At 33.2% G+C, this 17,527-nt stretch overlaps 1 protein-coding gene across 8 annotated transcripts in view; it reads right to left on the bottom strand.

Moving 5' to 3' along the window:
• Window positions 1-15,394, bottom strand: part of LOC127702638 (uncharacterized) — a 143,424-nt gene extending 128,030 nt beyond the window's left edge. For 7 of the 8 annotated variants that reach the window (XR_007982516.1, XM_052206915.1, XM_052206920.1 and 4 more), the window contains exons 1-2: window positions 15,283-15,394; window positions 5,136-5,482 (exon numbers count right to left, since the gene is read on the bottom strand). Coding sequence is in view for 6 of the 8 variants with exons in the window: in XM_052206915.1 (XP_052062875.1) it covers window positions 5,136-5,482 (347 nt within the window). In the remaining 2 variants the exon portion in view is untranslated. The remainder of the gene's footprint in view (window positions 1-5,135; window positions 5,483-15,282) is intronic. The other variant, XM_052206918.1, reaches the window with a different exon arrangement.
• Window positions 15,395-17,527: the final 2,133 nt, after the last annotated feature.

Raw genomic sequence — 17,527 nt, 5'->3', positions numbered from 1 at the left:
GTAGATCTTGTCTTTCTCATCATCTTTGCTTATTTAAGTTTCTTTCTATCTATTATAATTTTTAAGATATAAGACAAAAACAAAATAAAATGCTTCGCTGGGGCGCAGCTTGATACGACCGCAGAGGTCGAACCCTGAACAGTTGGGGCAAGTATGGACACAACATTCAAGCTTGATACAGCTCTGAATTTGGATTGCTATTAAATATTTGACACAGCATAGGTTTCTGACACAGAAAGAATGTGGTCTAAGAACTTGAATTTTTTTAATTTACCTATTATGGTCCAATGTCCAAAATCAAAATACATGGTTAGATTCAGCATATCAAATAACCCCATATATTCAATTTTTGTTAAAATCAAACAAAGTTTAATTTTGGACCCCAACTTAGACAAACTTGAAAACTGGGCCCATAATCAAAAATCTAAACACATGTTTAGATTCAGCATATCAAAGAACCCCAAGAATTCAATTTTTGCTAAAATCAAACTAAGTTTAATTTTGGACCCTTTGGACCTTAATGTAGACCAATTTAAAAAACGGGACTTAAAATTAAAAATCTAAATACACGGTTAGATTTGGAATATCAAAGAACCCTAATAATTCAATTTTTGATGAAATCAAACAAAGTTTAATTTTGGACCCTTTTGACCTCAATATGAACCAATTTGATAGCCGGGCCCACAAATAAAAAATCTAAATTCATGGTTAGATTCAGCATATCAAAGAACCCCATATATTCAATTTTTGTTGAAATCAAAAAAAGTTTAATTTTGGACTCCAACTTGGACCAACTTGAAAACTGGGCCCATAATCAAAAATCTAAACACATGTTTAGATTCAGCATATCAAAGAACCCCAAGAATTCAATTTTTGTTAAAATCAAACTAAGTTTAATTTTGGACCCTTTGGACCTCAATGAAGACCAATTTAAAAAACAGGACCCAAATTAAAAATCTAAAAACACGGATAGATTTGGCATATCAAAGAACCCCAATAATTCAATTTTCGATGAAATCAAACAAAGTTTAATTTTGGACCCTTTTGACCTCAATATGAACCAATTTGATAGCGGGGCCTATAAATAAAAAATCTAAATACATGGTTAGATTCAGCATATCAAAGAACCTCATATATTCAATTTTTGTTGAAATCAAACAAAGTTTAATTTTGGACCCCAATTTGGACCAACTTGAAAACTGGGCCCATAATCAAAAATCTAAATACATGTTTAGATTCAGCATATCAAAGAACCTCATATATTCAATTTTTGTTGAAATCAAACAAAGTTTAAATACTGGACCCTACCTTGGACCAACTTGAAAACTGGGCCCATAATCAAAAATCTAAACACATGTTTAGATTCAGCAAATCAAAGAACCCCAAGAATTCAATTTTTGTCAAAATCAAACTAAGTTTAATTTTGGACCCTTTGGACCTCAATGTAGACCAATTTAAAAAACAGGACCCAAATTTAAAAACCTAAATACACCGTTAGATTTGGAATATCAAAGAACCCCAATAATTCAATTTTAGATGAAATCAAACAAAGTTTAATTTTGGACCCTTTTGACCTCAATATGAACCAATTAGATAACGGGGTCCACAAATAAAAAATCTAAATACATGGTTAGATTCAGCATATCAAAGAACCCCATATATTCAATTTTTGTTGAAATCAAACAAAGTTTAATTTTGGACCCCAATTTGGACCAACTTGAAAACTGGGCCAAAAATCAAAAATCTAAATACATGTTTAGATTCAGCATATCAAAGAACCTCATATATTCAATTTTTGCTAAAATCAAACAAAGTTTAATTTTGGACCCTTTGGACATTAATGTAGACCAATTTGAAAACTGGACCCAAAATTAAAAATCTAAATACACTGTTAGATTCGGCATAACAAATAAATAAATGTGATCAAAGATTTTACAAATCTAATGCGCCATACTGTGCAATTAAAGATTACTTCTTGAAATTTTTCAATATTTGAAATTTGAAAAAAAAAAAATATTTGAAGAATAATTCTTTTTAATTTCTGAAATCTGAAATGAGAAAAAATTGGCCCCCCACAATTTCTTTTTATCCCCCCCCCCCCCCTTTTTCCCCCAAAAAAATTCTTTCCCTCAAGATATGGTCATAATCTCAATTCAAATTTCCAATGGAGTTGGCAACCATAATTACCCATTTAAATTTACCATAGTGCTAACTTAATCTATTTTATAATAGAATTAATAAAAATATAGTGTCAAATCTTTCATATGGATTTTTTTGTAAAAAAAAAAGATGAAAACATTTGCAGATATTTTTACTGGTCTTCCTTTATAAATATGCATTTCTTTAAACATAATTTAAAAGCAGTGTAAGGGAAGTAACCAAAACGTTGTATTTGGATTACCTCCCTTACACTGTTTTAGATTATCTTTATTGTTCATTAACCATTACTTTATACATAATTTAAAAGCAGTGTAAGGGAGATAATTTCAATGATGTATTTGATTTATCTCCCTTAGACTGCTTTAAATTATGTTTTGTACTAAAGTATTTGTCCATTAACCAGGACAACCTTGTTTTTCCCCCTTTTTTGCCCCTAATTCCTAAACGGTTTGAGCCATAACCCCCCAAAGCAAATCCTAACCATCCCTTTGTGGTATGGAAACTTGTAGTATAATTTCAGAGAGATCCATACACCGTTCCACAGTTATTGTCTGGAAACTAGAAAATGCTCATTTTTGGCCCCTTTTTGGCCCCTAATTCCTTAACTGTTGGTACCATAACCCCCAAAATCAATCCCAACCTTCCTTTTGTGGTATTTAACCTTATGGTCAAATTTCAAAAAGATCCATTCACTTAAACTAAAGTTAGAGTGCGAAAACCAATATGTATTCGGACGACGACGCCGGACGACGACGACGACGCCGGACGACGACGACGACGACGACGACGACGACGACGACGCCAACGTCATACCAATATACGACCACAAAATTTTTTTGCGGTCGTATAAAAATTGGTAAAAATTGTCATCAACGGGATATAACTTTAATAAAGAGTCCACTGACGATTTCGATCATCTATACTACTAAAGGAAGAGACCGATTTCATTGAGCCGCAACTCCACTGATACCATACAAAGTACGAAATATTTGTGATATGACGTATAAATGTAGTGTTTTGTACTTCCTAAATTTGTCTTTGAAACAATCTTTTTTCCACAGAAAACGCCAATTTTTGAAAAAATATCCAAATTCGGAGACAGTTATCGATCCGTGTTTTATACTCTTTAGCGCATGCTCAGTCTACATACTGCCCATGAAATCCAAGTGAAAGTAAGAAGAAAGGATAGGAAATAGGACAGTTAGGCCTGTAAGGATCCTGTATTGTATTGTAAGTGCATCATTTTGCTAAATTAAATGACATCCACCCTTTTTACTCAGGTGCAGAACTGTCCAAAAATGAAATGGGGGTTGAACGTGTCGAAGTGATCCCCCCCCCCTTTTTTATTTGTAAACACAGGCACCCGACATATGTCAACAGATTTGGAGAAGTGCCAACAGTTACTGAGATACAAGAGGGGTTGATTCCTGATGAAGTGTTTTAGATTTTATTTTTCATTCGATTTAGATGGGATTTTTTTCATTGTGTTACTCATTTTGATCACTTTCGGTAATGTCAACAGATTTTATGTCGCTCATATGGTTATTGAGTTAAAAGGGTAAAAAAACTACTGAAAATCACACTTTGCCACACTTTTCTTAGGGTATTTAATATTTTTATTTTCCAACCGAGATGAATGGGGTCTTTTGCATTATGTTCTTCATCTCTTTAAAGAAATAGAATTAAATGCATTAACCGTGTCCAAATCTTTACTGTGTCCACCTTATAACTGTGTTCACAATCTTTGTTTCAACACTTGCCCAATTGTACCGCGATTTCCCAGGCATCTTCTAGTTCATGTAGTTAGATTTATTTGAAGAACTTGTCTTGCTGATCATTTTTTGCATTTTAAAGTCTCTATTTATCTATCATAAATTTCAAGATAATAGGCAAAAATTTTTTAAAAATGGTAAAATTTGTCATTTAAGGGCAATAACTCCTATAAGAAGTTGTCTGACAGTTTTGAACGTTTTTGCACTGTCAAATTTTCTCTATTTATTAAGGTTTTAAGGTAATAGACAAAACTTGCATTTTAACCTTATGTTCTATTTTCAGCCATGTCAGCCATCTTGGTAGGCAGGCAGGGTCATCGGACACATTTTTTGAACTAGATACCCCAATAATAATTGTGGCCAAGTTTGGTTAAATTTGGCCACGTAGTTTCAGAGGAGAAGATTTTTGTAAAAGTTAATGAAAACAGCAACAACGACTACAGACGACAACGACGACGGTCACCAAGTGATGCAAAAAGCTTACCTAGCCCAAAAAATTAAGAATGTGTCTATGGGACACAGATGATGCCACGGCTTGCGATATAACGTTAAAAAGGGACATAACTCAATAATGGTAAAAGTAAAAATCAGAACTTGATATGCGTTTAGTGGTAATAAAGCATTGTGTATAAGTTTCATAACATTTGCTGAGGCAAACTAAAGTAAGAGAACAGAAACTAACTTTTGGACTGACATACATACAGGCAGACGTATGTATGGACGGAGGGACATGAGTAACACTTAATGCCCCCTTTGTGCGGCAGGGGCATGCATAAAAACATTGTGTCCATAAGACACCATGCCTACACTCACCATCACATTTCCATGTTCAGTGATCCATGAATCGGGTGGAAAATCCTTATTTGGCATATATATTAAACAGTTAACTTCATAATGATCATGAATGCACTAATTTTCAAGTTGATGTCACCACAAACTACCTAAAGACAAAACTTAAAGCTACCCTAAACCAAAATTTTAAACTGAAATATATATGGGACAAAAGAACACACAAACATGACAGACTAGAAAACATAATTCCCCTCTACTGTCCTGGGTTGGGCACAAAAATGCATGGCAAATATTATTAAAGCTATGTCTTACATTAACTGCAAATGATGCAGTCTTGCCTTCAATGTCAAATAAAATTCATAATTTGAAAATGCAGTTTATAATTATATACTGCTTCATGTTAGACTATACCTGATCAAATTTTGTGAAATCTGTTTCCCCAATCCACCGTAGCTTCCATGTGCTGCTAGTTCTTTCCATTTTTCGTCACTAAAGCTGGCAAATATAGTATTCAGAAGAGAAGATTTTCCACATCCATGTGAACCAATAATTGCAATATTCAATGGTCGTTTTCCACTGGATATTGTACCAACCTCCTTTTGACAAATTTCAATCAGCTTCTGTTTATCATCCCAGCCTTTTTTCTTTGTAGAATCTATCTCAAGGAGGCTACCTATATCTATATCATCTTCAGAATCTTCTGTCTTTGAAAGTGGCCCTCTTGGACCTTCATAGGTATCCCTACTGAGTGCAGCCATCTATAAATATGCATTACAGACAAATCAGATATACAAATGAGGAGATGTGGTATGATTGCCAATGAGACAATTATCCACCAGAGTTAAAATGAAGTGGTAGTAAGCAAGTATAGGCCACTTTACAACCTTCAACAATGAGAACTAGAGGCTCTCAAGAGCCTGTGTCGCTCACCTGTACTTACTGATGCTTTGGAAATCATGTAAAATAAGGTTAAAATCATAATTAATAGTATTAGATATTAGATATCATAATGATATCTAAGATAATAACAAAAAACTGCAAAAATTTTGTAAAATTACTAACTCAGGGGCAGCAACCCAACAACGGGTTGTCGGATTCGTCTGAAAATTTCAGGGCAGATAAATCTAAATCTGATGAACAATTTTGCCACCTGTCAGATTTGCTCTAAATGCTTTAGTTTCAGAGATATAAACCAAAAACTGCATTTTATCCCTATGTTCTATTTTTAACCAAGTCGGCCATGATGGTTGGAAGGTGGGGTCATCGGACAAATTTTTAAACTAGATACCCTAATAATGATTATGGCCAAGTATGGTTAAATTTGTCTCAGTAGTTTCAGAGAAGAAGATTTTTGTAAAAGATTACAAAAATTTACAAAAAATTGTTAAAAATTGACTATAAAGGGCAATAACTCCTAAAGGGGTCAACTGACAATTTTGGTCATGACAACTTATTTGTAGATCTTACTTTGCTGAACATTATTGCTGTTTACAGTTTATCTCTATCTATAATAATATTCAAGATAACCAAAAACTGCACAATTTCCTAAAAATTACCAATTCAGGGGCAGCAACCCAACAACAGGTTGTCAGATTTGTCTGAAGATTCAGGGCAGATAGATCTTGACCTGATGATAAGTTTTACCCTATGTCAGATTTACTCTAAATGCTTTGGTTTCAGAGATATAAGCCAAAATCTACATTTTACCCCTATGTTCTATTTTTAGCCATGGCGGCCATCTTGATTGGTTGGTGGGGTCGTCGGACACATTTTTTAAACTAGATACCCTAATGATGATTGTGGCCAAGTTTGGTTAAATTTGGCCCAGTGGTTTCAGAGGAGAAGATTTTTGTAAAAAGCTAACGACGACGGACGACGACGACGACGGACGACAGACGCCAAGTGATGAGAAAAGCTCACTTGGCCCTTCGGGCCAGGTGAGCTAAAAATCCATACAGTACAGTTAGCTATAAAAGGCCCTGACATGAAAAATGTTATTCAATTCAAATGGGAAAACTAACAGCCCAATTTATAACAAAACAATTTATGAAAAACAAATATGACAGACATGAACCAAAGACAATGTTACACTGTACTACCAATGACTACAGGCTCTAGACAAGGTACCTGAACAGATAGAATGTGGTGGAGTTAAGCATGTTTGGGAGTGTTCAACTCTCTGCCGAACCTGGAACATGTGGAACAGTGGCTTAACAGCACAACATCAGAACAAACTGTAATAAAATGCTTCGCTGAGCGCAGCCTGATACAACCGCAGAGACCGAACCCTGAACAGTTGGGGCAAATTTGGACACAATATTGGAGATTGACACTGTTTGAATTTGGATTGTGATCAAATTTTTGACATAATATAGGTTTCTGAAACAAAATAAATGTGGTAAAAGATCTTAAAAATCTATTGCTCAATACTGTGCAATGGAAGATATCTTATTGAAACTTTTCAAAAATTTGAAATTTGAAAAATTTTGAAAAAAAAAATATGAACCCCTTAAACAAATTGGAAAAAAAATTCCCCTCCAAAACTTTTTGAACCCCCCCCCCCCCCCCCCCCCTTGGAGCAATTACCCCCACACTCAATCCAAGAACTCCCTTTGTAGTATAGAACCTTGTAGTACAATTTAAGAGAGATCCATACACTTAAACACAAGTTTTTGTCTTGAAACTAGAAAAATGCTTGTTTTTGGCCCCTTTTTTGCCCCTAATTCCTGCATGTTTGAGGCAATTACCCCCAAACTCAATCCAAGCCTTCCCTTTGTGATATGAAACCTTGTGGTACAATGTCAGAGAGATCCATACACGTACACACAAGTTATTGTCGGGAAACTACAAAAATGCTTGTTTTTAGCCCCTTTTTGGCCCCTAATTCCTAAACTGTTGGTACCATATTCAAAGTCGAGTTGCAAGTTAAGAAAGTCGAGTTGCGAGTTACAAAAGTCGAGTTGCAAGTTAAGAAAGTCGAGTTGCGAGTTACAAAAGTTGAGTTGCGAGTTACGAAAGTAGAGTTGCGAGTAACGAAGGTCGAGTTGCGAGTTACAAAAGTTGAGTTGCGAGTTACGAAAGTATAGTTGCGAGTTACGAAGGTCGAGTTGCGAGTTACAAAAATATTATGCTTCTCTAATTTCTTAAGAATTATATATATAAACTGTTGTATATCATGTATATATAAACGGTCGTGTTATCTGATTTTTGAAACAGAATTTTCAGGTTTACTTCGAATTTAATAAACAAAGCATACATGTACCCGAACTTTGTTATACACTGCATGAGGAAGGGTCCCGGTATTTTAATTTCTTTCATCAGAGAGCGACATAATGTTCATTTTCTAAAATAAAACATGATATATATATACTGTAGATATAAGAAAAAATGTATACCGTACTGAACAAATCAAGAATAAGAAAATAAATCATGTAGACAAATGAAATATACTTGCAAATTATCGACATCTCACAGAATATGGCACTAAACTAGGCCTAAAGTAAATACAATGTACTTATCAAAGGTACCAGGCTTATAAAATTTTCTACACCAGATGGGCATTTCGTCTATACAAGACTCATCAGTGAGGCTTGAATAAAGGATATTCATTACCAAGTGCTAACTCTGTCTTTCTCAAAGGTTTAGGGTGATATAGGCAAAATTGCACATTCAACTTAGGAAAATATCTCATGAATTAGTCAGAAATGTGATATGCTATGTGCTTTATGTGATAAATTTAATAACTTTGAACTTTGTTAACTAAACAAATGTGATTCAACCCCAAGCATATGTATACCAAACAGAAAATAATCGAGTTGTTCAATGTATAAACAATGATGTATATATATCTGAATACTACAACACAAAAATAAGCATGATATACCGATGTCTTTCTATTGCATTGTGGTAACTTCCTGGCATAGATCATAATATGGATTTTTTTTTTAATTTGGAAAGACGTTATTCTAAAATAAGCTATACCGCTGTTACAAAAAATAAAGGAACAGTTTTAAGGAATGTTATGGTGTATGTTTTTACGGTATGAGCACGGAAGCCTTGTCTGTCACAAGTTTACTTTTTTACCTGCATGCAGCCTAGATACAAATGTTGTAGTTTCAGATATCAGCTGGGTATTGTACATTTTTCTAAAAAAAATGTGCTTCCTTTTCATTTTAATATCATGCATAGCCTGAAAAAAGTTATACCTTGGTAAGTATGGCATCAAGTTGTACTTTCAGGCATCTGCCATCCATATTTTGGAGAGGCATAGGTTTTTTTTTTAAAGAATTGTTTGATTCTGAATTCCTTTAGAAAAAATTGTCTACTAGAATGAAAGTGAATAAATTTAAAGATTATTTCTACGGTAAATCAGGAGAAAATATATATATTGACATTAAGTTTCTAATAAATTGTTCGGATCTTAATGAGAAATATTTGAAAATAAATGTGGATAGTGTCCACATGTGGACACAGATGATGCCCCCGCTTGCATATCATATAGTTATAAAGGGACATAACTGAAGAACGGTAAAAGTGACGCTACCCAAATTTAAACTTGATCTGAGTTTTGTGGTAATAAGCATTGTGTGTAAGTCTCATAACATTTGGTTGAGGCTAACTTAAGTAGAGAACAGAAACTAAAAATTCAGCAATTTTTCTATTTGTAAACACGCATAACTCTAGAACGGTTGTGTATAAGTTTTATAACATTTGGTTGAGACAAACTAAAGTTAGAGAACGGAATCAAAAATTCAGCAATTTTTATGTTGATAAACGGACATAACTCAAGAATGGTAAAAGTGTCGCCACCAAATTTCGTACTTTATCTGTATTATGTAGTAATAAGCATTGTGTATAACTTTCATAACATTTGGTTGAGGAAAACTAAAGTTAGAAAACAGAAACAAAAAATTTGTACTTGATCTTAGTTTTGTGGTAATGAATATTGTGTATAGGTTTCTTTCGATTTATAAAGGGGCATAACTCAATAATGGTTAAAGTGACACTACCCAAATTCAACTTGATCTGTGTTTTATCAGTGGAAGTCAAAATTAAACATTGCATTGTATAAAGCATTGATTGTAGTTGATTCAACTATAATCATGGACAAAGGAAGATAACTCCAATTTTAAAAATTACTTGATATTTAGAAGAAAATTTATAAAGGGACGCCACCAAAATTCAAACTTGATCTGTGTTTTGTGGTAATAAGCATTATGTATAAGTTTCATAACATTTGGTTGAGGCAAACTTAAGTTAGAGAACGGAAACTAATAATTTAGCAATTTTTCCATTTATAAAGGGGGCATAACTCTAGAACAGTTAAAAGTGACACCACCAAAATTCAAACTTGATCTGTGTTTTGTGGTAATAAGCATTTTGTATAAGTTTCATAACATTTGGTTGAGGCAAACTCAAGTTAGAGAACGGAAACCAATTTTGGGACGTACGGACAGCTGTATGTACGTACGTACGTACAGACGGACAAGGGTAAAACTTAATGCCCCCACCGCTACGGCGGGGGCATAAAAATGTATCCTTAAAGGACGAATGCACCCCAAAAAAATGAATTAGATGGCCATTGTTCATTATATAAAAAAAAGTTTATTATATACTGAGTAGTAAATACAGACAAATTGCATATGTACTACAGTCAACTGCAACTATTCTATATCCGCCATGATATCGCGGCTGTATGTGTATGACATCACGTAATCAATATCAATGTCATTATGTCTCGGGGGGGGGGGGGCACTTCAATACTTAATTGATAGGGGGTGCCGCTGGAGTTCTGTTACCCCACCCTTAAATCTGCAGAAGGGGTCTTACACATATATGTACTATAGTTTAGTTGCTATCTCCCTTTACTTTTAATATGACGGTGCTAGTCATGAAATTTAATAATAATTAAACTACAAGCCATCCGCTGTATTTCAAAAGGCTATCTGTTTCTTCAGAAAATAACCATACTTTGCGTAGTGATTATGTAAGCAATCCATTCATTTTTTTTACATGAGACTCAGATGAAGTCCAAACAACATATTATACAGTCAGGGATATAACTCTATAGGGTTATTAGAGAAAAATATCTTGCATGTGTTATTACAGATACTTTCATGAGTTGTCTACTCTTTATTCCTCAAATTTTCTAAATCTGTAGTAACATATGTTTGTTATTTGTTAAATAAATCATAAATATTTTCATTTTAAATGGGCACATGGGATTTCTTGAAACTTTGCTCAGAAACTAAATATATATAGCCTTGATAACTATTTTTTGAATTAGATTAATACATTTTTCTTCAACCATAGTAAATCAATAAGACATATATTTATGTGCTCTACGCGTAGTTATTTTTAGTCGCGTAGTACCTAGGGTAAGAACCGGTTTGGATTTCGCGGGTAGTATATAAGAAAAGGATCACGTTTTTTCAGTTATCGAGGTTAGGCAGTGACCACGTTGATTACTACTACAGTGTAGACATATTTACAGTAGTGTAGAATTGTAATGTAATTCAGAGATCAATTGGATGTGTACTAATTATGATAATTGTTTATTTTTAGATATTCTGTAAGGCCAGTGTACCATAAAAAATTTTATTTAGTGGACGTTACGTACATGTGTATTTGCATTCAGTGAATCCAATGTTTTTGTGGACAGTGAAATGATGATTTAGCTTGTATAATGTTTAATAAAATGACATGGTCACCGTGCTGGACAAAATCAGAAATGTGTTTCTTATTTTATACCAAGAATGATATAGTATACAGTTTGGGTTTGAAGTAGGTTTCAGAAATTAAGTAGCGACGTGCACATAAATACTTTATGTTCGTTTGAACAAGTGAATTAGAACATAAAAGGCTTTTAACATTGTTTGAGGGATAAACGTAGCTGTAATAACAAGGCTTAGTTATTAAAGGCATGTACAGTCAGGGGAATATTAGAAATAAGTGATTTATAAAATCACTTATTTAAGTAGCAAATTCGAAATTTTGTCACAAATTGTGCTTTTGTATATATATACGTAGTTTTACCAAAATTTTAAACATTTAGGTTAAGTTTATATCTTATGATTAGTAAAATTGAAAAAAAATGAACCTTTTGCTTCTTTTAAGTAGCAAGGTTTATGCCTTTGATGCAATCATTTAGCTGTAAATTCTATATTTGTTGAAAAAATGCTATAATAAAGGCTTTACATAATGAACTTACTCTCTTTCTTAACAGATTTTTCCCAGCAGTGGGAGTATTTTTCCTGTAAAATTCAAGGTTTCATCTTACAGATTATGTAATAAAATTTTACTGTTCGTGATCAAAATTTCACTGTTCGGGGGTGTTGAAATTATTGAGGGTAATTAAAATAATAATACTTAAAAGAATTTTTTTTTTGGAAGAAAATAGAGGTATGATACTTAAACAAGTGATTTTAATGTCATTATCCCATGCCAGATTCAGTACAAGGTCATCACCTGACATGACTGGTCATCCTATCAACACAGATGTTGATTCTGATAATTTTAGCAACATAATTAGTCCCTGGATCATTAGTATTGTATATTTAAAGCTACAATAAAATTAAATCACTTAGTCTAGTGATTTATTTGTACTACTTAAACAGGTGATTATTAAAGAAAGACAACTCTTACTTCCAACATTTGTGAACAAAATGTTACTTGAATCAGTGATTTAGAAATCACTCATTTAAGTAAGTCCCCTGACTGATGTAACTTATTAAATGAGACACTTGGGAATTACTGGGAAGCTTGTGCAGAACCTCATTACATGCTCTGATCATTATTTCTTACAATAAATAAAAAATACATTGTGATTAAGCATGATGTATGTCTGAGCAAAGACTTTGAAGTGATGTAGAGAAGGTGTAATAACACCCTTCAGTTATTACAGGCATATTTTTACTGTAATAACATAGATGTACTATGCATGATTGGCAAACTATGACATACTTGCCAACCTCTGACAATGAGAAATCATGTCATGACATGACATGACATGTCAAAAAGCGTGTGAAAACGCGCGACGAAGATGCAGACTTTTTTATATGAACAATGTTCATAATTTCACATTATCATGATTATACAAATTTGTTAATATATAATAAAAACAATATTCTAGAGTAAACTTTTATTGTATTCAACAGTGGTCTGTTTTGCTGCTTTTAAAGCAACACCCTAGGCTTAGGCACATATCCAAAACAACTGCCAGTTTGATTACATTTACTTGATAACAAGGCACACAATATACATGATATATCATTGTCAAGTTCTGATCAGAATTCAGTGTAGATTTCTTTATAATTGAAAATGTTCTCTCACAGTCAGAATTGATATTTGGCTGAACTTAAATAGCTTGATCAAGCTTTGAAAGAGTGTCATAACGTTTTTTGCCATCTAAAATGTCATCTATTATCTTTGCCATTGCTCCCAACAAACTATATATGTTGCTATTGTCTCTGAGGCTATTGTCTGGTCAAAACTGGGTAGTTCATCAGAAGACAGCTGGTACTATGAGAACTGATCCAACAGTTCCATGATATTTCCATCCCCTTTGGCCTGTGGGAATCTGTTTGGCTAGATTTGAAACTGAAAAAGAAAAGTATTTTATTATTTGATTACCATTAAGCACGTTAAATGCTTAATCAAATCGCTACATTGTAGTTCTCCTCTCACATGTATTGTTATAATTGCAACATAGGGAGCACAATGCATTACTCGTCTCTCAATAATTTAAACATGAACTCCCAAATATAATTTGTAAATCTTGAAATGTATCTTGGTACGTACACATAGTTTTCGCTTAGCAATCGGCTCTTTAGACGACGGTACAGGTCCTGAAAGCAAACTATTTCTGTCGACATTTCCCCTAAGTGAATTTGAAAGAAAGAAAGTCACAAAATCGTAAAAACTAATCACAAACTACTTACCTTAAGGGCTTTTGCAGTTTGTCCATATAGAAAAATAAACAATGGCGACGATACAATTACTTCGAAATTTTCGGTATTTTTTGTCTATTAAGGTAGATAGGGTGTCTTCCTCCATCTTGGATTTTGAAATACCAGAAAACAATCGGTCTAGATCTTTAAGAAAATGTGCAAATTTTGAGAGTAGTAGGTAGTTTATGTGTAAGAATTTTCATTTCAATATAGAAAATGACATGTTTTATCATATTTATGGTTGTATTTTACAAAAAACAGAATACTTTTGTTTTTAAATTCAATTTTTTCCAACTTTGCCACATAAGGGGAGGCAACTCAAATGTAAGGGCAGATAATTCAGATAAAGTTACTTTTACAATAGAATGTGTTAGGAATTTACCTATTTTATTATATAGCAAGAAAACGGGTCCCGTGACCCCATTTTTTCTTTTTCTTATCTGAAAGCATGATATTAGAGCTATCTTCTCATATTTTATCTCAAAGTTCTATGGTGTAGTTTTCGTTTTTTGGCAGAAAATTGGGTTTTCCATGCATAATCTATACAAAATCTGTCAATTTTGCACAACCTGTAGCGTGAAAATAAGCCCCGTGACCCATTCTTTTTATTATTTTTTTTTAAAAAGCATGATATAAACTACATTTTGGCAAATTATTAAAAAATTCTATGGATTATAATTTAGACACCCCATCTACCTTAAATAATGAAAAAACCTGAGAATCGCGATATCACCAACGACCAAAAAATCAAAACAACGAAAAAGCGTGTAATTGCTAGTAAAGTGGCAAAACGCGTGTACACGCAATGTGACAAAATCCTCACGTCTAAACCGTTGAAAAAGCGTGTATATCTTTCTATAGTTTAGTATATATATAGACAATAATAATATCAATAGAACTTGTATACATTTTAACAAAATAAATGATGTATATTGGCCCTTTGAAACATGTAACATACATATGTTATCAGTTCTTTGATTTTTTACTCCACAATAACAAATGTATGTTATTTTTCTCTCATAACCCTATAGAGGTATATCCCTGACTGTTATATACTGAGTAGTAAATACAGACAAATTGTAAAAAAGAATCAACAATACTGTATACAATTCTATAAGCAATGATCATTGATGATCATTCAATAATGTTAAAGAGGTATACACCAACAAATTTTAAATAGTTTTCCCCATTTTCACGCAACTCAACTTTCGTAACTCGCAACTCGACTTTTGTAACTCACAACTCGACTTTCGTAATTTTTGTAACTCGCAACTCGATACTGGACAACAAGTGACTCTCAAGACTCTATGAAAAAAGACTTCCAAACAAAACATAATTTCTCTGACTCTGGTATCTACTTTCGTTTTCACAATCAACAGAAATACAGGCCAATATATCTGATTGAACTGTAGAGAGTATCTATCCTAGGCCAAATACAACTCGAACTGTTACTTTCGTTCTAAGAATTCGTCCAAATCAGGACATAACACTTTCTGATTTGGCCCCTCTTAGTCAGTTGTATACAGACCATTAGTGCAAATCGACAGTTCGAAGATGTCATACAATGACGACACGGCAACTCAGTTTAGTTGTATACCATAAAAACTTACTTTTCACAGCAAGATATTGTTTACTCTCTCTGTTTATGAAAATGACTTCCAAACAGAAAGTTCTATGAGTGATTCTGGTATAGATCTACTTTCGTTACCACAATCAACAAATATACAGGGCAAAATCTGATTGGACAGGACATAGTGTATAGCCTCGGCCCAAGACAACTCGTACTTCTGTTTCGTCCTAAGAGTTCGTCTCACTGCGATGAGTAAATTAATACCTGCCAGTTCTTGATTGCATATTTTAAAGTACAACTAAAATAAAGGATCTAACTGCCAACCCACCATATTCTTTTTTTGATAAATTAATATAAATTTTGTAAAAGCATTTATATTCTAATGGGTTTTGCTCATTGTTGAAGGCCATACGATGACCAATAGTTGTGAACTGTTATGTCATTTGGTCTCTGGTGGAGAGTTGTCTCATTGGCAAACATACCATATCTTCTCATTTTATAGCAAGGATTTGTATAATGACTAACTGTACAAATCCTTACCGACTAAATTTGTAAAATATATATAGATATCTGAATCAGTATTTATGAATCAATTATTCTCAAGTAAGTTTATTGACATGTTTCTGTTTATGATTAAGAATCATGCAAAGAATAAACTGGAAATATCTTCAACGAAAGCTTCAAAAAGTCAAGATTTGTCGCAACATAATGTTCCCCACATAATTTTTATATTCACAAAAATATACATCCCATACTGTAATTATGATACTAGTATATATATACAATTTCAAAAACTTTCAAGGATTGCTTATACAATTGGAATGTGGTGGAAGTGCATGGTGTTGGCTCGAGAGAGAAAAATTCTGTTTTATAATGCTTATTTCAGTGCTCTCAAGAACTTTTTGTGTTATAATTAATCTGGTGACATCTACGCGCATTTATCACTGGCGCAGATTTAAAATTGACATTTTAAAAAATAGCAGACGAGTTTATACCTTTTCAAATTTACCTCGTGTAATTTGACCCCCGCGAAGGCAATCTTTTTGGATTTCAAAAGTTAGTTTAAGCCCCACCTGTTATAATTCAAACCTTTACTTAATTTACTAAATACAATGTAATTCAGAGTGTTTAATAATCATTACTTTTTAGATTTTATAAATAGAAATTATAGAATTAGGCTATTGAAGTCGGACTATTTTTTCTTGTAGTGACCGCCATTTGCAAAATTAATGGCGCGTGCACTTTTTAAATTTTTTGAATAACTGTCCATGTGTAACCCTTATATTGTATAGCTACTGTTTTCACTGATATACTATATTAATGACAGAACATAAGTTGGAAAATATTTGAAAAAAGGAATTTATTCCTCCAACAAGCCTTGCTTCGTTGACTCCTGTAATTATTACAGATAGCAGAGACATATAATACATTATGTATTATATGTCTCTGCAGATAGTAAGGGCAGATACCTTGAATATCAATGTACAACAGTACTTCAAAAAAGTATAAAGTGGTGGTACAAGTCAGGCTAAACATCATCACAGGGTCTTGCCTGGCTTAAAAATAACGTAGCCACTAAAATTGGCCATTTAGATAACATTTCTTTGTATATCTGGTTGGGAACGTGCGACTTAACAATCTATGATCGTAGCTCAAAATACATCTCCCTGAGACCAAATCCTGAAGAAGAGGTACAAAATACTATAAACAACTTCAAAGATATAAAGGAATTATTAACAGCTTATCCTGTATGCAAATTAACATTTTTGGAAACGGCGCTATCGTCTCAATTTTCGAGTGGAACAAATCTCATGACCACCCAAATCCAAATCAATCAAAAAATCAGGACGATACTTTAATTGCCAACATACTTGAAATAAACCACAAAATCCGACAACTCAACAACATAGTACATGTAGGATCACCAGCTTTCTCCCTTGATATATACCATCCTGTAGCCTGTAAACCAAAAAAAAAAACAGTCTCAAACGAGCAAGAGATTTGTATAACTTTAATTTATATATTGATGGTACTCATCCAAAAGTCAACCTTTCAAAAGTGTGGCTGAGAAAAATTTCACACAGGATATGCTATTAGAAAGAGACATACAACAGTTACAACATATCATGGATAATACAAAAATTAATAACTCCTGTATTGACATTCGTATATTAAATAAAAAACTTGCTCAGACACTCAAAAAAGCTCTACAAACTTGGGAAACACCAAATCATGTGACTGGTTATAATGAATCTCAATGCAATACACGTACTACTGAAGAGAAA

The sequence above is a fragment of the Mytilus californianus genome, unplaced genomic scaffold (genome assembly GCF_021869535.1).
Source record: "Mytilus californianus isolate M0D057914Y unplaced genomic scaffold, xbMytCali1.0.p SCAF_5, whole genome shotgun sequence".
NCBI lineage: Eukaryota > Metazoa > Mollusca > Bivalvia > Mytilida > Mytilidae > Mytilus > Mytilus californianus.
The sequence above is the reverse complement of the archived record's forward strand: the minus strand, read 5'-3'. Positions and strand labels throughout refer to the sequence as shown.